This window comes from Orcinus orca, chromosome 13, assembly GCF_937001465.1.
Source record: "Orcinus orca chromosome 13, mOrcOrc1.1, whole genome shotgun sequence".
Taxonomy (NCBI): domain Eukaryota; kingdom Metazoa; phylum Chordata; class Mammalia; order Artiodactyla; family Delphinidae; genus Orcinus; species Orcinus orca.
Genome location: NC_064571.1, coordinates 32,132,618 through 32,157,209, shown reverse-complemented (window position 1 = coordinate 32,157,209; position 24,592 = coordinate 32,132,618). Strand labels below are relative to the sequence as shown.

Genomic DNA, 24,592 nt, shown 5'->3' with positions numbered 1-24,592 from the left:
GTGAATGGCTTTGTGAGAAAAAGATTGCTTCCGGGGTTTGATATATGCCTTTTATTCCATGCCAGTATTTCAAATATTCATTCAAGGAAACATCCCAGTCACAGGTTGAATGCTTTTGAGAGTGTTTATGACCGCTCAGAGTTCAACTCAAAGAGCATAGCATTGGAATTGGGTTCTCAATATGCCTTTACTAGAGTTACATCATCTGTACTTTCTTTTCCAGAATGGAAATAACCTAGTGTTCACCTGTATGTATATATTCAGAGAGTAAGGCTTGGATATGGCCATAATTAAACCCTATATGGATCAACCAATCATATTCAATTGAGAGATATTTATGTCCACAGATCCTTAAGTGGGCAGAAGGTCACAGAATGTTTGGAATGTATTTCTGATCCAGTTGAAGACTGCAGTCCATCAAAGTGTAGAGGATGAAGCAGATGAAAACGACAGCCTATACTGTGTGCCAGATACAGTTCTAAGCTTTATAAAGTTTACATATTTAATCTCTGCAATCACTTCTGAGGGTATCCCCATTTTATGGTGAAGGAAACTGAGGTGCACAGATATTAAATAAATTACCCAAGTTCACACAGCTAATAAGCGACAGATCTGGGATTTGAACTTAGGCAAAATGACTTTCAAGCTGTGCTCATAACATTAAGCTACACTGTAGCAAAGATCAGCAGCAGAAGAGTGGTCAGAAGACTACTTGGCTTTGGGAGATCCACAGAGAGTTTTGGTGTCTTTTCCTGCATCCCTACTTTCTCCCCCACATAATCTAGAGGGAAATAGGAAGGTTTTCAGATTGGGTATGGAAGGAGGACAGGGGAGAATATCTGGGTTAGAGTGGTCATAGAGTCTTTAACTTTTCTTCTTTTGCTTCAAAGATTGGGAAAAAAACCATGGTAGCTCAGTCTGTATACATACTGTATACATTTTTTCTGAGTATAACACACTTGTGTTTACGCTTCAGGGTGTGCCCAAGAAGTTGGTTCTTCTCATCTTCCTCCCAATTTTAAATTAAATAAATGTCCATGGGTATAAATGTTTCTTTCTAGAAAGTGCCTTACCTGTTAGGAGCAGTATATACTCTGTGTTCATTTTTGCCTTATGAATTTTTGAAACAATGCCATTTGGCACACACATGGCACATTTTAAGTTTTTATATCTTCCTGGTAAATGTAATTAACCTTTTAGCATTATGAAATGCCTTGTGGTACACTTTATCTTATGTGAGTATAGCCACACCAGCTTTCTTTTACTTGGCATTTTTATAGTCTATATTTTTCTACTCTTTTATATGCAATTTTTCTGTACCCTTATTTTTAAGATACATTTCTTATAAGCAGTATACAGTTAGGTTTTTTAAAAATTGAAGTATAGTTGATTTACAATGTTGTGTTAGATTCAGGTGTACAGCAAAGTGATTCAGATATATATATATATATATATATATATATATATATATATTATTTTTCAGATTCTTTTCCGCTCTAGGTTATTACAAGGTATTGAATGTAGTTCCTTGTGCTATACAGTAGGTCCTTGTTATAGGTTTTTTTAAAGATTGAAGTATAGTTGGTTTACAATATGATATTAGTTTCAGATATACAGAATAGTGACACGATATTTTTACATATTATATTTTTATAGATTATAGTCATTACAAAATAAAATAATAGCTGTATTTCCTGTGCTGCACAAAATATCCTTGTTGCTTATTTATTTTATACATAGTAGTTTGTATCTCTTAATCCCCTACTCCTATCTTGCCCCTCCCCACTTGTAACCACTAGTTTGTTCTCTATATTTGTGAGTGTGTTTCTGTTTTCTCATATATATTTGTTTTATATTTTAGATTCCACATATAAGTGATAACATGGAGTATTTGTCTTTCTCTGTCTGACTTACTTCACTAAGCATGATACTCTCTAGGTCCACCCATGTTGTTGCAAATGGCAGAATTTCATTCTGTTTTATGGCTGGGTAGTATTCCATTATATATATATATCACATCTTCTTTATCCATTCATATGTTGATGGACACATAGGTTGCTTCCATATCTTGGTTATTGTAAATAATGTTGCTATGAACGTTGGGGTGCATGTATCTTTTTGAATTAGTGTTTTTATTTTCTTTGGACATACACCCAGCAGTGGCATTGCTGGATCATATTTAGTTTTTAGTTTTTTGAAGATTCTCCATACTGTTTTCCATAGTGACCGCACCAATTTACAACTCCACCAACAATGTACTAGGGTTCCATTTTCTCCACATCCTTGACGACATTTGTTATTTGTAGGTTGTTTTTTTGCGGTACGCGGGCCTCTCACTGTTGCGGCTTATTCCGTTGCAGAGCACAGGCTCTGGACGCGCAGGCTCAGCAGCCATGGCTCACGGGCCCAGCCGCTCCGCGGCATGTGGGATCTTCCCGGACCGGGGCACGAACCCGTGTCCCCTGCATCGGCAGGCGGACTCTCAACCACTGTGCCACCAGGGAAGCCCATTTGTAGGTTTTTTGATGTAACCATTTTGACAAGTGTGAGGTGATATTGTGGCTTTGAATTGCATTTCTCAGATGATTAGTGATGTTGAGCATTTTTTCATTTGCCTGTTAGTCATCTGTATATCTTCTTTAGAAAAATATTCAGAGGGCTTCCCTGGTGGCGCAGTGGTTGAGAGTCTGCCTGCCGATGCAGGGGACACGGGTTCGTGCCCGGATCCGCGAAGATCCCATGTGCCATGGAGCGGCTGGGCCCGTGAGCCATGGCCGCTGAGCCTGCGCATCCGGAGCCTGTGCTCTGCAACTGGAGAGGCCACGACAGTGAGAGGCCCGCGTACTGAAAAAAAAAAAAAAAAAAAAAAAAAAGTATTCAGATCTACTGCCCATTTTTTAATCAGGTTGTTTGTTTTTTTAAGTATTGTGCTGTATGAGCTATTTATGTATTTTGGGTATTAACCCCTTATCAGTCATATCATTTGCAAGTATTTTCTCCCATTTAGTAGGTTCTCTTCATTTTGTCAATGGTTTTCTTTGTTATGCAAAAGCTTTGAAGTTTAATTACGTCCCTTTCATTTATTTTTGCTTTTGTTTCTTTTGCCTTAGGAGGCAGGTTCAAAAAAATATTGCTGCGATTTACATCAGAGTGTTCCACCTACATTCTCTTTTAGGAGTTTTATGGTTTCAGATCTTACATTTAGGTCCTTAATCCATTTTGAGTTTATTTTTTTGTGTATGTTATGAGAAAATGTTCTAATTTCATTCTTTACATGTAGCTGTCCAGTATTCCCAGCACCCAGTATTGAAGAGACTGTCTTTTCTGTACAGTATATTCTTGCCTCCTTTGTTGTAGATTAATTGACCATAAGGGCATTGGTTTATTTCTGAACTCTCTATTCTGTTTCATTGATCTATATATGTGTTTTTGTGCCAGTACCATGCTCTCTTGATTACTGTAGCTTTGCAGTATAGTGTGAAGTTTGGGAGGTATAACCTCCAGTCTTTGTTCTTTTTCTCAAGATTGCTTTGGCAATTAGAGGTCTTTTGTGATTCCATATAAATTTTAGGATAATTTGCTCTGGTTCTGTGAAAAATGTCCTGGGTATTTTGATAGGGATTGCATTAAATCTGTAGATTGCTTTGGGTAGTGTGACCATTTTAACAATATTAATTCTTCCACTCCAAGAACATGGGATATCTTTCCATTTCTTTGTACCATCTTCAATTTCCTTTGTCAGTTTTTGTAGTTTTCAGAGTATAGATCTTTCACTTCCTTAGTTAAGTTTATTCTTAGATATTTTATTCTTTTTGATGCTATTTTAAATGGGATTGTTTTCTTGCTTTCTCTTTCTGATAGTTCATTATTAGTGTATAGAAAAGCAACAGATTTCTGTATATTAATCTTGTATCCTGCAACTTTAATGAATTCATTTATAAGTTCTAATAGATTTTTTTTTTTTGGTTTGGAGATTTTAGAGTTTTCTATGTATAGTATCATGTCATCTGCAATTAGTGGCATTTTTACTTTATCCCTTCCAATTTGTATGACTTTTATTTCTTTTTCTTATCTGATTGCTGTGGCTAGAACCTCTAATACTATGTTAAATATAAGTGGCTAGAGTGGGCACCCTTGTCCATGATTTTAAAGGGAAGGCTTTCAGTTTTTCACCATTGGGTATGATGTTAGCTGTGGACTTGTCATAAATGGCATTTATTATGTTGAAATATATTCCCTCTATACCAACTTTAAGGAGAGTGTTTATTGTGAATGGATGTTGAGTTTTGTCAAATGCTTTTTCTGCATCTGTTAGGATAATCATGTGATTTTTATCCTTCCTTTTGTTAAAGGGGTGTATCACAGTGATTGATTTGCAAATATTGAACCATCTTTGCATCCCTGGAATAAATTCCACTTGATCATGGTATATGATCCTTTTTATATATTGCTGAATTTGATTTGCTAATATTTTGTTGAGGATTTTTGCATCTATATTCATCAGACATAATGTCCTGTAATTTTCCTTTTTTGTAGTGTCCTTGTCTGGTTTTGGTATCAGGGTAATGGTGGCCTCTTAGAATGAATTTGGGAGTGTTCCATCCCCTTCAGTTTTGTGGAATAGTTTGAGAAGGACAGGTACTAACAATTCTTGGTATGTTTGGTAGAATTCCCCTTTGAAGTAGTATGGTCATGGACTTTTGTTTGCTGGGAGTCTTTTTTAAATTACAAATTTAATTTCATTACTTGTGATCAGCCTGTTTAGACTGTCAATATCTTCCTGATACAGTCTTGGAAGTTGTATTGGGTGGGCCAAAATTTCGTTTGGTTTTTTCCATAAGATGGCTCTAGCAGCACTTAGTTGTCTTTTTTTGTTAGATTGTATGTGACAGCTGTTATATCAGTGTGCATTTAAAAAAAGACATCAAAATTGGTGAATTTTTGTGTAGCCACTTTAATATTGAAGATGGAAGAAAAAAGCAACATTTTTCACATATTATGCTTTATTATTTCAAGAAAGGTAAAAATGCAACTGAAATGCACAAAAAGTTTTGTGCAGTATATGGAGAAGGAGTTGTGATGGATCGAACATGTCAAAAGTGGTTTGCGAAGTTTCATGCTGGAGGCTTCTCTCTGGATGATGTTCCACGGTCAGGTAGACCAGCTGAAGTTGATAGTGATCAAAGCGAAACAATAACTGAGAACAAATCAACGTTCTACCACGTGGGAGATAGCCGACATACTCAAAATATCCAAATCAAGCATTGAAAATCATTTGCACCAGCTTGGTTATGTCCATCGCTTTGATGTTTGGGTTCCACATAAGTTAAGTGAAAGAAACCTTCTTGGACGTATTTCTGCATGCAATTCTCTGCTGAAACGTAATGAAAATGTTCTGTTTTTAAAACAAATTATGATGGGCGATGAAAAGTGGATACTGTACCACAATGTGGAACAGAAAAGATCGTGGGGCAAGTGAAATGAACCACCACCAACCACACCAAAGGCCGGTCTTCATCCAAAGGTGATGTTGTGTATATGGTGGCATTGGAAAGGGGTCCTCTATTATGAGCTCCTTCCAGAAAACCAAACGATTAATTCCAACAAGTACTGCTCCCAATTAGACCAACTGAAAGCAGCATTCGACGAAAAGTGTCCGGAATTAGTCAATAGAAAACGCATAGGCTTCCATCAGGATAATGCAAGACCATGTGTTTGTTTGATGACCAGGCAAAAACTGTTACAGCTTGGCTGGGAAGCTCTGATTCATCTGCTGTATTCACCAGACATTGCACCTTCAGATTTCCATTTATTTCAGTCTTTATGAAATTCTCTTAATGGAAGACTGTAAAAGGCACCTGGAACAGTTCTTTGCTCAAAAAGATAAAAAGTTTTGGGAAGATGGAATTAGGAAGTTGCCTGAAAAATGGCAGAAGGTAGTGGAACAAGAGGGTGAAAACGTTGTTGAATAAAGTTCTTGGTGAAAATGAAAAATCTGTCTTTTATTTTTACTTAGAAAACCGAAGTCACTTTTTGGCCCACCCAGTATATTTAGGTGCTGAAAAGAAAAGACCAGCAACCTAGACACTGATATTGATATTAGATAAAATTATGGCTGAAAACTTTCCAAACCTGAAGAAGGAAACAGATATCCAGGTACAGGAGGCACAAATGGTCCCAAACGAAATGAACCCAAACAGGCTCACACGAAAACATGACATAATTAAAATGATACAAGTTAAAGAGAGAATTCTTAGGGCATGCCACTTCCTTTTGCAGAAAAGGAAAAAGTTTCTGCAGAAAAATCAGCCTTTTGGGGTTCCCTTGTATATAGCTTTTTGTTTTTCTCTTGCTGTCTTAAGAATTCTGTTTCATTAGTTGTTTTTTTCAGGGTTTTTCTCTTGTCCTTTCAACTGAAACAAATTCCTCTGTCTTCTCAGTTTGCTTAACTTTCTCTATCTCTATGAAATTGGGTGAAATGGTTACCTATTGTGGTCTTAAAGGGGTGTCCTTGTGTGGGAGCGTCCTTATACAGTCTGCGTGTGCCCAGTGGCTTTGGTGGGAGAGCTGGATCTGACATGAACACCAGTCATCTTTCCTCAGAGTGTGCTGGGAGCTATTACCTTGGTAGGAGGTGGGGCCGGACATGGAAGGGCTAGAGCCAAAACCAGGTGCTGGCGAGGACGTGAAGTAAAGGGAACTCCTGTGCACTGCTGCAGTGAATGTAAATTGGTGCAGCCATTATGGAAAACAGTATGGAGGTTTCTAAAAAAAATTAAAAACAGAACACAATATGGTTCAGCAATCCCACTTCTTGGTATGTAACCTAAGAAAATGGAATCTGGTTCTCAAAGAGATATCTGCACTTCCTTGTGCATTGCAGCATTAGTCACAATAGTTGAAATACGGAGACAAACCAAGTGTCCACCAGTGAATGAATGGATAAAGGCGTGCCATATATACACAATGCAATGTTGCCCAGCCACGAGAAAGAAGGAAATCCTGCCATTTGTGACAACATGATGCGCCTTGAGGGCATTATGCAAAGTGAAATAAGTCAGACAGAGAAAGACAAACACTGTAAGGCTTCACTTACATGTGGAATCTAAAAAAAGCTGAACTCAGAGAAACGGAGTAGAATAGTGGTTGCCAGGAGCTGGTGCGGGGGTGGGAGAAATGCGGAGAAGTTTGTCAAAGGGTACAAACTTCTGGTTGTAAGATGAGTACGCTCTGGGGATACAATGTACAGCATTGTGACTATAGTTAAAAATATGTATTATACACTTGAAAGTTGCTAAGAGATTAGATATTGAGTGTCTTCACTACACACACAAAAATGGTAACTATGCGAGGGAGTGGAAGTGTTAATTTCCCTACTGTGGTAGTCATTTTGCGATAGATACATGCATCAAATCGTTGCACTGTACACCTTAAACTTACACAATGTTATATGTCATTTCTTTCTTAATAAATCTGGGGGGAAAAATATTCCTGTTAAATTCACCTCGGCTGTGACGAAGTTCTTGGTAAGATACTGGTCAGAACATGTAATGTGTTTTTGCCTAGAAGCAAAGCTCTCATGATAGGTCTTTGGGACTCTCCCTGGTTTCCTATTTGACCTGTGAGGTGTCCAACCGTAGCATCCAACACCAAGTCCAGATAACGCAGCTCCACAGGACCCAGAGATCCCCAGTGATCTCTCCTGCCTCCAGAGACAGACATTGGTCCAACCAAAGCCCCGTATATCTGAGGATTTTGTTCAACAAAGAGTTATTGTATCACCTTGCATCCTTCAGCCATCAGGCTAAATGCTGGGGCTACAAAGATGCATAGGACAGAGGTTTTTGACCTTGAGAAGCTCATGACCTGGGGCACAAGATGATCCTGGGCACAGGGCAACTTGTCGAGGAGTTTGTCAACAGTGTCAGCCAGTGAGATGAGTGTCTTAACATAAGGATGTACAAAGTGCTCTGGGTGCGTTGGGAAGGCTCTGCATGGGGGCTCCAAGAAGGCTCCAGAGAGAAAATGAGGTGTGAGTCCCTTCTTGAAGGACCAGAAGTTTGCTCAGGCCAAGAAGCAGCAAAAGCCATTCCTAGTAAAGAGAACTGTGAAGGCAGAGAGGCGTGAAAGGGCCTGGCAGAGGTGGAGACAAGTGAACAGCTTGAGAGTGAAGGCTGCCAACGGATGGTGACCTGCAGACAGATTTCGGTGTGGCCACAGAGCGGTTTATGAATTTTAGTCACATTTAGGAACGGAGCTATTTCATGAAAAAGTCCAGATTTTCTGCTTCTCTTGAAAAAATGGAAAATCAGGCCACCTTGCTGGATATCAATTATGGGCTGGAACTGAGACATGATCGCCCCCTTCAGAAGAGGTCTGTGCACCCCAGTTTATCCCCATGTCCACCTCCCATGCCAGATGCAATCTACTCGTGGGCATTTACGCTCCCATCCAGCAGTTGCACTAATTCCCATTAACAGCTTCACTCCTGATGGCATTTGAATTTTTAGCCTCCGGTTAAGTATCCCTGGAAATTAAAGGGCAAGGTTGGGGGGGCAAGATTGGCAGAGTTAAAACTGGCAACTGTGGGGAGCCATTACCACCCCAGAGCAGAAGGGACAAGGGGAGGGAGTGGCGTAAATGAAGTGTGGTGAGAGCTGGAAGGAGGAGGGGCCCTGAGAGCCTAGTGCTGGGGCGTAATTATTGGAGACACAGCACTGGAGCAGGAAGGGAGGGGGGTTAAAATACCTCCGTCTCAGAGAAGTAACAAGAATTTATTGTACAGCACAGGGAAATATAGCCATTACCTTGTAGTCATTTTAAACGGAGTATAATGACTTTATAAAATTTCATATAATCTATGAAAATATTGAGTCACTATGCTGTACACCTGTCACTAATATAACATTGTAAATCAAATATAGGTAAATTTAAAAAACAGAAAAGAGGGCTTCCCTGGTGGCGCAGTGGTTGAGAGTCCGCCTGCCGATGCAGGGGACACGGGTTCGTGTTCCGGTCCGGGAAGATCCCACATGCCGCGGAGCGGCTAGACCCATGAGCTATGGCCGCTGAGCCTGCGCATCCCGAGCCTGTGCTCCGCAACGGGAGAGGCCACAACAGTGAGAGGTCCACACACCGAAAAAACAAAAAAGAAACAGAAAAGAATTGCACCATAAAAACAAACAAACGACCCCGCTCTCCTCCAGGGCCTCCCACTAGCTGAACCAGAAGCCATTGGGCAAGAGAGCCCTACAGAGGCTGTCCATAGTGGGGCACTGGGCAGAGGATGGTGGAGAGTGGATCTGGGAGGGCACTAGTACATCTCGGCACATGGGGATAGAGAGGGAGCCAGAGAAGGCCCTCTCATGAGAGCTACTGGATCTGTGGTCCCTGTATAGGGACCCTCCTGAGTATGGTTAAGCCACAGGGGCTCTACAGACAGCAGGTGGGAGGGAAGGGGGCTGGGCAGGGCCTGAGATGCCCCCCCATCACCGCGAAGCTCTGGGAGACCACAAGACCCACAGCAGGACAAGGGGAGGACAGAGGCTGAAGTCGGCTCAGAAAGACTATTGCGGAAGGGTGCTGTGGTAGGTGGAGGTTTGGAGGGCTGGGGTAGCCCGTGGACTCACGGGCAGGAGACGGTGGCCAGGATCCTTAGAGGAAGACTGGCCCCAAGGTCTTCCGGCTCCTGTTCTAGTTCACCAGGCACCCACTGTGTCCCTGGTGGCCACCCAGCCTCTGCTTGATCACTTTGGTGTTGGGGAGAACAGGAGGTGGCTCTGGAACAGGAGGTGGCTCTAATGATGAGAAAGACCCTCTGATGAGCTGAGGTCAACCTCTTTGTCTCTGGTCCTGCAACTTGAGGCCACAATGAACACCTTCCTACGTCTAAGGAGAGTTTTCCTCACCCTCCTAGGTCCTTAACCACTTCTAAAGGTGGTGTCCTGGGACCATGACCCTCTGGATGTGGCCCGTTTTGCCACTGGCCCTCTGGAAATAGTTCTCATACAATCTCCCCTCCTCATGCCTTTTTTCACCTTGGATTGAATGTCACTGGAGGATGGAGGAGTGAGGCCTCCCTTGAGGTGGGCAACGTGTCAACGGCATTTAGGACAGCACTAGATTTTTTTTTTTTGTGGTACGCGGGCCTCTCACTCTTGTGGCCTCTCCCGTTGCGGAGCACAGGCTCCGGACGCGCAGGCTCAGCGGCCATGGCTCATGGGCCCAGCCGCTCCGCGGCACGTGGGATCCTCCTGGACCGGGGCACGAACCCACGTCCCCTGCATCGGCAGGCGGACTCTCCACCACTGTGCCACCAGGGAAGCCCCCAGCACTAGATTTTTTTATTGCAAGAATCAGGCTGAGCAAGTGGGAGTTTATACGTTTTACCTTAACAGCTCCGTGAGCTAAACGGGCAGGAGCTAAATAGGCAGGGACTGGAGGTTCAGAAAGAATTAGTACCGCCCTAGGGTGACACAGCCAAAAGCAGGGCTGCAGCCAGCCCAGGTCTTCACCTCCGAGCTTCCTTCCACCACGGGGACCCGGAGCCCCTGTGCTGTTTTGGGGGCTTCTTTTACAAAGGCAGGTGGGAGCGCCATGCTGCAGGGGAGGGTGCCGCTGCGTGCTCTGCCCTGGTGGGACAAGGTTTAAATGATGCCAGCTCTTTACAGCACAGTCCTTCTGGGATGTCACATTTCTAGACCCGAGGAATCCTTCCCTGGAACAGGCAGGGCAGACCAGCCCAGGGAGTGGAGCTGTTCCCTTGCCCAGTTCTCAACTCTGCTCCCCTGACCCCCCTGAGAGGGGCTCCCCTGCCAGACTTGGACTTGCCCTGGAGGACTTCATGGCAGCAGGGGCTCCTCCCGCCCTAGAGCACCTGTTCAGCTGCACATCAGGGCCTGAAGCTTCCATTGAGGTAAATGTCCCTGGAGAGAGGATTTTTTTTCCTCTCCTGTTTACTTTTCAGTATCAATGTCACATTTTCATTCCCAATTGCAAAATTTGGCTCCTGAAAAGCCATTGCCCAGTTGTGCATACCCTCGAGCATCAGCCACATGGTACTCCTCAGGGGGCCCTGTTCCCACAGGTGTTATCTCACTTCTTTGCTTTAGACGATCCCACTTGAAAGGAGGTCCAAGCCTCCCTGTTTCCCAGGGCTAACATCTGCTGGATATTAAGGGATACTTAAGCATGGACTAGGGTGGGACGCCTTGGATGGGTATCTCAGCTCCAGGCATGAAACCTCTCCTGTGCCACGTGCTCCCTGGGGCTTGGCATATTCCAGAGGGCAGTAGGGATTGGATTAGAATCACGGGGAGAGATTTTAAAAAGATGTTCAAGCTCCACCCCTACAGATTCTAGAATTCAATTGATCTGGGGTGAGAGACACTAGCTTAGTGGAAAAGGCATTGCTCGACCCAGGGGTGTGTGACCACGGGCACTTCCTGTTTCTGGAGGTGAAAGGCAGAGGCAGAAAGCTCAGGGCTTGCAGAGCAAGTCCTGTGGATGGCCAGTGCGGAAGCGGGAGTTTCAGGAGACGGGGAAAGAGCGCTGGGGCTAGAATTCCAGGCTGCTGCTGGGCAAGGAGCTCCGAGCTAGAGGGGAGGCAAGGCTAGGTCACACCCCAAGGCCGGGCCAGGCAGGAGTCAGGGCATACAGCAGCCAGGCAAAACAGGGGTCTGAAGTGTGGGCCGACAGCATCCCCAAAGGCTGAGCGCGAACGATCCAGACCATGGATTCAAGCTGGCACCTGCAAGTCACCTGGATAAATGAGGGAAGGTCTGGCTGATTCCAAGTTCATGGGGGCTTTTTCCTGGATGGGTCCTCTGAGTCCTATAGCACAGTGGTTTTCGAACTCGAGCATGTATCAGAATCATCTGGAAGGTGGAGGGGGCATGGGGCATCTCGAGAGTTTAACAGGTTTGGGGTGGGGCCTGAAAATTTGCGTTCCTAAGAAGTTCCCAGGTGATGCTGATACTGCTGGTCTGGGGACCACACTTGGAGAATCATAGCTGTTAACACATACTCCCTACCTTAGAATTTCGGGCGTTATTTGTATTTTGGCTGGAATTGGTCTGGAATTATTTTCTGCGTGTCAGTCAGTCTCAGCCAGATTTTGATTCCTTTGGGGCAGGGACTGTATGTTTCATCTTTTCTTTCACACTAGTTAGTGTATTGTTGGACACATAGTAAATGAAATACTCATACATTGAGAAGAACTTCAGGGAATTTGGTTTTTCCAAGCAGACAGGGATCAACTCAAGTTAATTTCAGGATTCCCACATTTGCAAAAGAGCATCTAGTTTTTTCTCATCATTCACATTTGCAGAGAAAAATCTTAAACGTGCTTCAGCCGTCTCCCAATCTCATGAAAGAAAAGCTCTAGTCTTGATTTAGGAAAAAAAGAGTTCATTCCTTCATCCTTCCAAACAAGGTACAGTACAACTGAACAACAATACACATTACCGAAAAACACAACTGCATTTTACATTGCTCACTACTCTTTAAATAAGTACAATTCAGACATTAAGGAAAAGAACTGCTAATCTCATTAACGCATTACAGAAATCAAAATTAACTTACCACACAAAATAAATTAAAACATTAAATATTAACCTTTTCAGTGCAACATATACAGAAGTCAGAGTAACAAGTTCTAAAAAAAAAAAAGCATCAGGTTTGTTATAATAAGATAATGAGAAGTTGAACACTTCAGTAAATTATTACACTAGGAAGAGGGGTTGTGTTCAGTACTATGTGTGTGTTTGCCGTGAGATCTTTTAGAAAGCCTGGTAAGATCAGTAGCTCCAGAGAACAGGTCTTATGTTAGAACATTAAGAACAAACATATGTGTTCATCTTGTTTCTGTGATGTCCCCCTTGGTCCTGGGCGTTTGAATCATGCCCTGCCCCTTCCTCAGCTGAGCAGGTTGGCAGGAATCAAAGCCCAGATCCTACTAAGGGGCTGGGGTCTCCTGAGCACTGTTCTTCCTGCCAAACCTGCCTGGAAGAGTAGCCATAGCCAGCGGTTCTTGTGCCCCGAGGCAGCCCAGACCCGGGAAACCTGAAGATGCCAGACACTTTCTCCACCTGCACAGACCAGGCTCCCAAGAAGCTTTGGAAGCACACCTCCTCCCTCGTCAATATGGATGGGGGAACGTCAATCCCGCCGCCTCCTTTCATGGCAGATAGACTCTGGGGACATTCTGCCCGCCTTCTCTGCTGGCACACAATAGCAAACTCATATCTTGCTTGGTTACATGTGTATCCAGATGTGTCTTCCAGATCAGGATTGGCCGCTGTTCTCCTTTCATTAGCAGAAGACGTTTCCCGCCAGTATGCTTAAAGAAGTCACAGCCTGTAGAGCAGTGGGAAAATCCAGGCCCCACAAAAGATTTGGAAGCACCCCCTCCCTTTTTTTTAAATGCGGGCTTTACATTTCTCCTGAGCCAGACATTGGAAACGGCTGTGTTCCCCGCCCCCAGGTGTGTGTGACCGCTTACCATGTCAGATCTTGGGAATGATTCCCTGATCGTAATCAACTTGGCTTTCTAAAAAGCAAGGAAACATGGGGAACCTATGGAGATGGATTAGGAGATGATTTTTAACCTGAAAAGGGGGCGTTTTTACACCTAACCAATGCCAAAGAAGTACCAATGCCATTAATGGCATAGGAATCCAATGCTTGTTGGCCATCTGATTTCTAAGAGAGAAATCACTAAAGAAGCAAGGTTCTCCTAGCCTGGAGCATGGACAGAGGTCCAACCAGGCCTGCCTTGACCCCACCTCTGCTTCCAACTCCCTTCAGACCTGCTGGTTTACAGAGGACTGTTTTGAGAGGCACTTCTAGGATGGCACACATTTGAGCCCACTCATTGCATGGTTGTACAGGCACAAGGAATGGGGCATCGGCAGCTGTGACTTGCTGGACTGGAGCATTCACAGACCCTAAATATGAGGTCCCCACAGGGAACAAAGAAGGTGCCCTCTGCTTCCACCCTTATATTCTCACCTCTGCAAAGGCTCTTGGACACCTGAAGACTGGACACTGATCCTTCCACTCAGTAGGTGAACATAGCCCCATGAGACATTCTCAACATCAGTTCATACACTTTAAAGGCAACCAGACCTCAAATAGCCTCTAAAAGACTGAGTCAAGATTGTCCTAAAGTAAAAATGTGATCTCAAGTTAAAAACAAGGGATGCTACTCCACTTTCATTAGTCTCTCCAAACCGGGATCAGACTTTCAGTAGAGCCTGATGAGAAAAGTGAGTGCAAACTGGGGTCCACAAACTAGTGTCAACTGCATTGGTGTCCTATGGTCAAGCCTCAGCCCACAGATCTGCTGCTGTAGGACCAGCCTAAGGAATGCGAACTTAGGCGTGTTTTCTTTTATGACTAAAACCCGGGAGCTGTGGTCAGTTACACTGCTGGCGAACGGACCCCATTTCTGCTACGGGCGCTTTGGGTGCTGCATCATTCAATAAAAGTACCAGAGTTAAGACACGTGTCATATAATTGTCTCAACTGTAAGAAATACAGAGAAAATTCACTGAAGTAGACATACTGGGGTAGAAGAATTCGAGGAGGACAAAATGACCTGGTAGGAATTTCAAGCCAACTTGACATATTTTAAAGGTCCCTTTCACGATGTGAGGCGCTACAAGCACTGAAGGGTTAATAGGTAGAAATCTTCCATTTTTCAAATATTAGGGAATAAGAGTTCCCTCACATATGGAGTCTACATATTATTTCATTGTTTCCCGTTTCCAAATTTTAATGACAATTCCTAGGGATGAGCTCCCACTGTGCAGTTGGAGGGAACTGGAATTTCCCACAGGCAGACCCACTGGGTTGGAAAGCACCCAGGAGAACAATTTCTCCTTCCCTGAGGGAAAAGTGAGACCCACACGGTGGAGATGGCTTGTTAGAGTTTTTGTTAAAAAAAAAAAAAAAAAAAAAGGCATCCTGGATGGAAAAGAAAAAAAACGTCACTGGAATATTTCTCCTAATGCTTAAAAATAAATAGGAAAGTTCAATTTCTCCCTTTCAAAATAGAACATCAACTGAGTAGCAACATGGAAAATAAGTGACTGGTCCCCCTTCACGGATGCAGCCCCAAATGCCCGCGGCCCTCTGTTAATGCTCTATTTCTAAACAGATTCTCAGAGGGCCCACTAGACGGTTAGCGTGTTTAATAACAGAGCGGGGTAGTCTGTGTTTCCCCCATGTGGAGGCACACACAGGCATTCTTCCTCTTCCTTGACAAGATGCCAGATCTCCACTGCTAGATTTGCTAACTTTTCAACAGGACTGTATCCTGGGGCGTTTACTAGTTTTGTGTATTAAACGGCATGACCTCTGAACCCCAATCTTTGCTCCCATCAGCAACTCATCCTCTGCTTCCATCTCCATCTATCCTGGTGGTTTTCCCCAAGCTTTAGCTGTTCCAAAGAGACCAGACATTTCTAATCAGTCTAACTTTCTGGCCAGCAATACATACATCATTAATGCAGATGTCTGAAAGGGTTTTGCGCTTTTTACACTGACTTAAGAGATTAAAAATGACACCATCATCCATCTAATAAATAAGAAGTTATCTCTGAGGGTGGCAACAGCTCGGGAAGGTCTTCAACATCATGTGTCTGTGGAAGATATCGGGCTGGTTGAGGGTCTTGTGGACAGAGGACAGACATGGCTCCTCTTACACTGGTGTCTTCACGTAGCAAAAAGCAGTTATGCCTTTTTCCACCTTCTTCTCCCATAAGCGGTAAGAAAAAAACTGTAACAACTAAAGGAATCTCCAGTGTCAGGCAGGATGGAGACTGTTGTGGGGAGATGGGCCTATTAAAAAAAGCACAGCCTGGCATCCGCGACTGGCAGAACACACCTACACACACCTGGACACAGACGCCAACGCGCACAGCTCATTAGGTAAACAGGAGGTCCACCCCGTGCCGTTCATTTCTGACCAGTCTTTAGACTGTGGTCCACTTATTTCTTCTCCAGGTCACACTGGATAACCCCAGGCAGACAGAGTTGTGGACAGAGTTTTGAATGAAGGCCCACAAAAGACAAAAAGCTCACACAGGCGAGGGCAGGCAGAGTAGGAAAGGTCTGCTGGCTAGTCCCAGGCAGCCCTCACCGAGCGGTCCTCAAGAAGTCCTTTCTTTCTCAGGCTGCCGCAGGCCATTTGGAAGAACTCCTCCTCTGGGCTCTTCAGACCACTGGAAGGAAGGAAAAACAGGTTAAGCTCTGCGGGCCAGACCCCAGCCAGGCTGGGAAAACTGGCTTGGGACAGAAACTTGGGGATGCACCAGCCAAAGTCACCAGGCTCTTTTGGGCGGACAAGTCCACCTTCTGCTGGTTAAACCGCAGGGGCAAAAGCTCCTGAAACTGTGCTTTCAGCGCCAAAGGAAACAAGAGGATGGGGATGCGCGCTGTCATGAGGGCCTTCATTCAACTGGAGGTGATTCAACCCCGTCTGCGGCCAGTTCCCTCACCAGGGGTGGCTTAGTGGGCAGCTCATGAGCGGGTCAGGGCTCTGGCAGCAGAATGGCTTCCCCCGAGGCTGTTTAAGAATGGAACCCCTGGGCTTCCCTGGTGGCGCAGTGGTTGAGAGTCCGCCTGTCGATGCAGGGGACACGGGTTCGTGCCCCGGTCCGGGAGGATCCCACATGCCGCGGAGCGGCCGGGCCCGTGAGCCATGGCCGCTGAGCCTGCGCGTCCGGAGCCTGTGCTCCGCAGCGGGAGAGGCCACGACAGTGAGAGGCCCGCGTACCGCAAAAAAAAAAAAAGAATGGACCCCCTTGTTGCTCAATGGGTGGGCCCTGACGGTATCCTCTGTGCCTGTTACGGGGAGGCAGCGTGTACCCATTCCCCAGCAGCTCCTGAGTCCAGCCCAGCCTGGACATCTTCCTGCTCTGGTCCCTCCCATGGTTCCTCTGGAGGTGGGAAGGTACCTGTCAACTCAAGGAGAGGGGCGTCAGCCTTGGTGGCCATCTCTGGAAGGTCAGATCCATCCCCAGGTTCAAAGCTAACATTCTCTCAAATGTGGGTAGGGAAGAAGTGACATTAACAAGAAATTTACTCTATCCTAAATGACTCTGCCAAGGTGCAGACCGATGGCACAAAATCTAGTATAAATTTTCTTAAAAAGGCATATTTAGCACCATTCCTATTGGTGCTAAAAGACAAAACAAAAATATTTATCTTCATTAGCTCAATGGATGGTCCCCTGAGGTAGTGGAGGAGATGTGAGTGGGGCCTTCAGAGGACGTGGGTCTCATCCTAGCTCCCCTAGGGACTCAGGGAGGCACCCACGCAGGCCTTTAGCAGACTCAGTTTACCCACACCCTCCTCCTTAAGGCTATGGTGAGGACTAATGAATCAGCACCTTCCTAAATCAGAAGGGCTGCCCATGCACAATTACGACGGCTCTTGAAATGAAGACCAAGTGAAGGGTGCTCCAGGGCCTTCAGTTCCCTCCAGGTCAGATCACCAGGAGGCCTAATGAACACCGCAGCGTTCCAGCTTCCCAGGCGCTTTTCTTCCTGTCTTCTCCACGCAACCGTGAGCTTCTGGAATGCTGACTGTGCTATGGCCATACCACTCTGAACGCGCCCGATCTCGTCTGGAATGCTGCCTGTTTACTGGAGAAGGACACCCCCAGGTGGACGAGTATGGGGTGATTGTCTCCTGATCCACTGCTTCCTAAAAAGGAACTCTAAGTTTCTGACGGGCTTTGTGGGTCAACCCCGTGGTCCAGAAACTTGTTCATGTGAGACTTTTGAGAGCCTGTCTGGATATATTTGCTATTTGACTCAAGGAGCCCTGAGCAAGGGATGCTCGGATGAGGGTTCCTGAGGTGTGAGTTTGGCCTCATATCCAGATGTCCAATCTTCTTCGTGGATGTTGGAGAAAATATTCAAGCAACAAGGGTAAACTGAAGGAAGATCACAGGATTCTAAGAGTTTAGAGTCCTTCAAGACCTTCTATAGGCCAAATCTCTCATTTCACAGATGGGAAAGGGGAGATGATTTCTCAAGGGAAAGAGAATGAACATCTGTGACACACTAGGTGCTTTATATCAGTACTTATTCAATTTGCACAACATCTTTTTAACAAGAAAACTAAGGCTCAGAGAGGTTAAGTTACTTGTTAAAGGTCACACAGTCACCAGTAAGGATAAAAGAGCTCCCTTCTGAGTAAAACACACATTAGAATAAACTAAACCTGACTTGGTAGGATGAATACACTCTTCTTTTTCTCCCTTCTTTCTGCTTCATCCTCCAAGAACTTCTGCCCTGACCTGGAGAAGGTGGTCCTTTTCTCTACCCAATAGTGTCTCCCGAGGGAAAAAGGCCTTTCCTTGAGGCAGCCCTCTTACCTGTTTCTGAGTGGCAGCAAGCAGTCCTTCCCTTCAGGAGGGCACTGGGCTTCTCGTGCCGGCAGATGAGGGCCCGGCACCATTCACAGTGTTTTCGGACCTGGCAGCAGCTGCAAAGGTGCAGAGAACACGGTCTTGGCAGGAGCCTGGCAGGGGTGCCCAGCTGGTGCAGCGTCTGCCCGAGGGGCCTGCTGGGCAGCTCTGGGCTCTAACCCAGCCTTCCCATGGGGCCTCCGGAGGGAGAGACACAGCAGGGGGCTGAGGGCTTTGCAGGGTGGTGGCCTTTGGGGCAGGAGCTGGCCACCTGTGAGAGGGCCTGTTGGCCACCCCAGAGGACCAGCTCCATTCGGCTGCTCTGCTCTGGGTTGGCAGGGTAACCTGGCAGGCAGGTACCTGGCTCCAGCTGAGAGAGGGGACCGGTCCCCCACCGACTGCTTGCTCCATAAAGCAGCAGTTGGGTAACTCCAGAAATGCGGGAGCAGCCTCAGAACCGCTGTCAGGACTGGGTCAGAGCCACCACTTCAGGCTAGCCAGGGCTGGGAGGGCTAGGGACGGGGCCATCCATCAGGAATTGCCAGCCGAAAAGCTGGGACTGTGCGTGGGCTGCAATGGACCCACGGAAGGAATGGACGAATAAATCATGCACCTCCGTGGCTTCGAATCTTTTTCTGAGGACTAACATTCTCTAGTCGTGGCAAACTCATCCTCTCAGTGAACCCCAAACCCGGAGTCCTAAAGCATCAGGACCATGAACGCTTCGGCCTCCCTCTGTGGGCAGGAATGAACGGTCTGCAGAGTTAGCACAAAAAAGGAACCAGAGAACCCAAGAGAAGGGCAGAAAAGGAAGCACTAAGACATTAAGTACCTGCAGACACTGATGGTTGTTTCCCTCGGGATAGCATGGAGGACTGTTTCCACTCATTCTAACCCTAAGGTGTATGTAACCTATACATCCAGTGTCTGGGGCTGGGAGGGGTCTCGGGGCTGACATGCGCCTGGAAACGGATGAGGAAACAAGCCTGTTGCTGTGCTTCCCTGTTGGAGCCTGGTGACATTTCACGATCCCCACCCCAGCCCCTCTCTCTCGGCATTGCCCCAGGAAGGTTACTAGAGCCCCTGAATCTCTGGGCAGCAGAGCTGAGAAGGGACCCTGGGACATTTCTGCCCAAGCTGCTTCTGCCGGGGGTGGCCAGAGCAGTCTCCCGGGCCCGGGTCCTTCCTGAGCCACAGAGTCCGGGGTGGGACCAGCTCGCCCCATGCGGGAGGGACCTAGGTCTTGACTCCAGATCTATCAGTGACTGCTGTCTTGCTGTCACCTAGCCAGGAGGGCTTGCCCCGTCACTACCCAGACAGGAATGGCCCAGGGCAGTGAGATCAAGGCCTCTAGGTCCCTCTGGCATGGGATGAGCTGGTCCCAACCAACTCTGCCACTCAGGAGGGACCCCGTGCCCTGGCAACCAGCAGTCTGGCGGGGGCTTGGTCTCTCAGGGATTCTGAACTTGATCTCTGGCAAGGATGGGCTTGGCAAGGACAGAGGAGAGAGGGAATGGCTGCCTCCCTGGGGACTCCTCCCTGGGAATCAGAGAGGCCGCCCAGGTGCCCTGGGTTGTTTCTGTCTTTAGAGAACATGGCAAAATGAGCTTTTCACTCCTCCTGGGGGGGGCGCACGTGGGCACCGAGTCTTGTTCCTACGGCTCTGGGACCCTCCTGGCCACAGAAACAGGACTGTGGGAGTGACGGGCGCCCCCACATAGCCAGCCGGCCATGAGAATCGAGGCTAGTGGTCAATAGGTTGCTCCTGCTTCCCCAGGGGGTCTTCACGAGTAGCAGAACCTGAGCTATGCCCCAGCCTGCAAACATGTTTTCCCAAGACACATGGGAGTAGAACAGCCCAGCTGAGACCTCATCCCTCGCCCTTAACACTGGCTGGATCCAGGAGGAGGATGTGAGTGCGCTGCGGCCACTGTCAACAAGCTGGGGCTCTAGGGGCACCCCGTTCATTCCCAGAACCAGGAGCGTGTGCTTTAGACGCTCCAACAGCAACAGCCAATAAACAAACGGGACGGAGACTCTTATTTATCTGTCCCAAACCCAGGCAACCCCAGAGGGCTCAAGTCTGGCTTCCTGCTTCCTCCAGGCCTGGCTAGAGGGACCTGTCTACTTACTGTTTCCACCACGAGCTACTCTACGCTGAGCTAACCGCAGCCTTTGGCCGGTATGTCCATTTCTTGTGCGTGTCCAATTAGGTAGCATACCCTGAGGGCTTGCTCTGTGACTTAGAGGTCTCCAGATACTTCCAGGGAATAAATCTGGCCAGATGCTGGAAATACAGCCCTAGGGCCTCTCCCTTTGCAGAGCAGTCCAATCGGGAGATACGGGCAAGCGAAGGAGGCTAAGAAACACCGGGAAAAGGGCTCAGTTGGTCTAGGGCTCAGGAAGGTTTCCTGGAAGATGTCAGGCAGAGACTGAGTTTTGGAGGAGGAGGAATAGGGCAGAGAAGTAGAGAAAGGGGGAGGCCTGTCATAACAGCAACAGTGGCTTTAGGATTCGCCAAGTGCCTTCCGTGGAGAGGAAGCGAGGCCGCTACTGCCCACGGGAGGCTGGGAGCCGTGTCTAGTTCCCTCTGGAACCCCTGCACATCCCCATGACAATGGTGAGGGCTCCAAGCCCACGGCAGAGAGAGAGCACCTTTGGCTCTGCTTCCAATGGGGCACCTCCCAGGATGTGTGCTGCAGACCTGCCAGGATGTGTGCCTTTCACACAACGTGGCTGTCACCAAAGTTCCTCTTTGCTTTGCTAACACTAATCAGACATCACAGCAGTAAGCTGTCGTGGTGGCCCTGTTATGGCCCCGGGAGGGCCTGCAGGTGGGGGTCCCGGCCTCGGGGGCAGCAAAGACTCACTGTATCAGCACACACGTGATGATGAGGACAGTCAGGGCCACGATGGAGACCACCACCAAGGCAGTAATGGCCTGCTTCTTCTGGCTGGCGGCCACCACGGCCAGGAGGTCCGCGTGTTCACAGCGTGCACCGACGTACCCAGAGTGGCAGCTGAGGAAGACAGGAACATCAGTGTGCTCTCCAGGCAGAAGTCTCATTCTCCCCACTCCCCAGGAAGGCTGGGCCGGAGGGGAAAAGCCCAAAGGGGCCCCTCCAGCCTTTGCTATTGGAGGCAAAGGCATCAGCAAAATTTCTCCTACTCCCCTGCACAGGCTCCTCTTGTTTGGAGAACAAGGGATAACTCACCAGCTTATCATCTGAGGGGAAGGTGCTGCTGAGGCACTTCGTTATTACGGTAACCGTGCCAGGTCCCGGGGGAGTGAGGAGGGCGGCAAGTGTGTCCAAGACACGGAGCTCATTTTGGCAGTTCATAAAAATCCAGGTTATTTTTAAACTAAATGTGTGTATTCAGAATTCCTAGTGATGAGAGAAAGACAACATGCTAAACCAGCAGAAGACAAAGACTGCGGTTTGCTTTTTTATCTTCTTCATCAAGTTTAATTAGTTCTGCAGACATTTACCAGGTGGGGCGTGTACTGGACTAGAGGCCAGCACCACTATCTGGTAATAACAGCTGGCCTCTCTCCGCTAGAGGATTAGTAACGGCACAAAACGACGCATGTTTATGAAAATGCATGTAGCCTGTAAAGGGCAATACCAACACAAGGTGATAGTATTGCTTGTATTGCTGCTATTCAGAGACTCTTTGGCATCAATCATTTCAGTAGCGGCCTCCTCCTAAGAGCTGAGGGCTGAAGCTGCTTCTTCCACGTAGCCCTCACCTATGCTAAACTCCCCCCACCCAGATTCTGGCTGGGGCCACAAGGGGTTCGTGTATGGTGATTCCTCAGGACATGTTCTAGGCATAAGGAAGCGATGGTCATTTTCTGATGCAAGCCCTTTTTTTTTTTCTACCAAGCATATGATTCTTCTCAGTAGAAGATACTTAGCTTACACACAGGTCCCTTTGTCTGGGGTGACTTTTTTATTGTAATGAAAATGTTTGATCACCACTGCCTTCTCAGGTGGGATAGCTTCCTTCCCACAGGGGACTTCCTTGAGGGGCAGTCGTGCACCAAACATCACACTGGATTTAAAGGTTTTTGTCCCTCCCCACCACCCTTCAGACACGACAATGATAGTTAAATTTTTTTTTTTTAAGAGTCTACCTTTTGATGAAATAGCCAGACTGTCACCTTCACTTTTAGATTAAAAGGCTTTGGAAGGGCAAGGAAAATGAAGGGGGATTAAGGATCCTGGTACGCCTGCTCTTGTGCAGGACCAGCCCCAGGGGCGTTGCATTTGTGATTCCCTTAAACCTGGGCTCCCGGGCTGCCAGACCCCACATGCCAGAAGGAGTCACAGGACAAATATAGTACATTTTCCTGGAGTACAGGTTTTGCTCAATGCTAGCACAAATTGAATCATTTTCAGATACTGTATGGGTTTAAGGTTATGGCAAACAGGAGATACTGCAAAAATGGCTGCTTAAGGCTACAACCTGGGATACCAGAACATACAGCTTCTGTCTTTAACGCTGCTTAATGGAAAAGTCTCTCACTGGTGCTCTTTATCCCAAAGCCCCAACTGTTATGTACCTCCTTTAAAGGTATTCTTTAGTTTGAATTCTTTTGTCTGAACTTGCTTTTCTGTTAGAGGTTAGTTTACATTTGACACATGTTTTCTCACTTAGTCTTTGCACAGAAAAGTCAAGTCACTTGCCTGTGCCCACCCTGCCAGGGAAGAGAGAGAAATCCATTCCCAGGTCTGCTGACCACAGGGTCTGGGTTCTCGCTCACTCAGCAGGGCTGCTGCCCCTGCACACTATCTGGGGATTGTGATGAGAATGCCGCAGATTCAGTTCTTGATTAAATCTGGCTTTTGGTTTAGCCTCCAATCTTGAAAGTGTAAAGGAGATTTGAGCTTTTAGGTTCAACAAGGGTGCAAAGGGTTTGCAGTCTTCAGTTAGTAAGGAAGCTGGGGAGGGCCAACCGGGATGGAAAATGCCATGTAGAGTTCTCTCCAGACCCGAGGAGGAGAGAGAGGCTCCAGAGAGGAAGAAGATGCAAGGGCTCTGGCAAGAAGACCTTGTCTGAAAAAGGATCTGGACCACAGAAGTGTGAATAAGAACACAGACTCTCACAGACTTTGGCTAGGATGGCGATGACTAGGGGCTAGGAAACAGGGGCAAGTTTGCTTTTGTTTGGTCTTAATAACAAAATCATTTTGAGGGCAAATTCAGAAACAGCTCACCCTGTAGGCTGGGGAGAAAACAAGGCGCTGGCCCCTTCCCAGTAGGGGAAAGCTGACGGTGGACTGAACTTGAGACTGAGAGGCGATATGCAACAGGCACAGGTGATGCACAAATTGAAGCTGTGGGTGTCTATAGCGAATCCTGCAAAGGGTCCCTCCTCCAACCCATCCTGAATATTCACCCTGCACCCAGATGGCTCCCAGCTGGGTTGTGGGCTTCCTCCATTTGGTATCCAACACCCCTTATCTGCAGGACCCTAACCCACCCCCTCTACTTTATCTCCAGTCACCTAGGTTTCAGCCAACCCAAGAAGTCCCCCCACCCCTAATGTCAACTAAACTAGCGCCCAGCACATAGGCACTCAGGACACGTCGGCCTGTGAATGAATGAATGAATGAATGACTACCTTCCCTTTGCCCATCTCAGCTCCTGCCACCTTCTCTGCCTGGAATATTATTCCTCACTTTCTTCCTCAAACTCCATCTCAAAGACCACATTCGCCAAGGAGATATAATTTAAAGACTCACTCATTCATTCGCCCAGTCATCCATCCATCCATTTTCCATAGCTCTTTCTATGGATCTCCCTATAGCCTCTCCTTCTCTGAAGGCCCTTAGGACTATGCCCACCTCTCTGGCTGCCTCTCCCACCAGCCTCACTTTAGGCCAGCCTCCAGGCTCCCGCAGGCAAGACCTAGCTCTACAAAAACTCTGGTGAACCACAGAGCAGAAGAGGGTTGGGGAGCCTGGGCTTTGGGATGGATTGTTAGATGTCTAACCAGGAGTTGCAGTCAAGCCAGTGAGACTTCTCTGTAGCTGGGTGTCAGTCTGCTTCCTCCTAGGGAAGGGTAGTGTGATGAGGGTTTGCACAGCTATTCGTGAAAGGTCCAGGCTATAGGAAGAGCACCTCAGGAGGCAATTTCACCCAGCTAGAGACGTTCCTACTCTA

The 24,592-nt window shown here is 46.9% G+C and overlaps 1 protein-coding gene across 2 annotated transcripts in view; it reads right to left on the bottom strand.

Moving 5' to 3' along the window:
- Positions 1-12,397: 12,397 nt before the first annotated feature.
- The window catches only part of TGFA (transforming growth factor alpha), a 105,833-nt gene continuing 93,638 nt past the window's right edge, over positions 12,398-24,592 (bottom strand). For both annotated transcript variants that reach the window (XM_049695759.1, XM_033400448.2), the window contains exons 4-6: positions 21,292-21,441; positions 18,389-18,498; positions 12,398-16,226 (exon numbers count right to left, since the gene is read on the bottom strand). In XM_049695759.1, the coding sequence (XP_049551716.1) occupies positions 16,219-16,226; positions 18,389-18,498; positions 21,292-21,441 (268 nt within the window). In that variant the 3' untranslated portion in view covers positions 12,398-16,218. The remainder of the gene's footprint in view (positions 16,227-18,388; positions 18,499-21,291; positions 21,442-24,592) is intronic.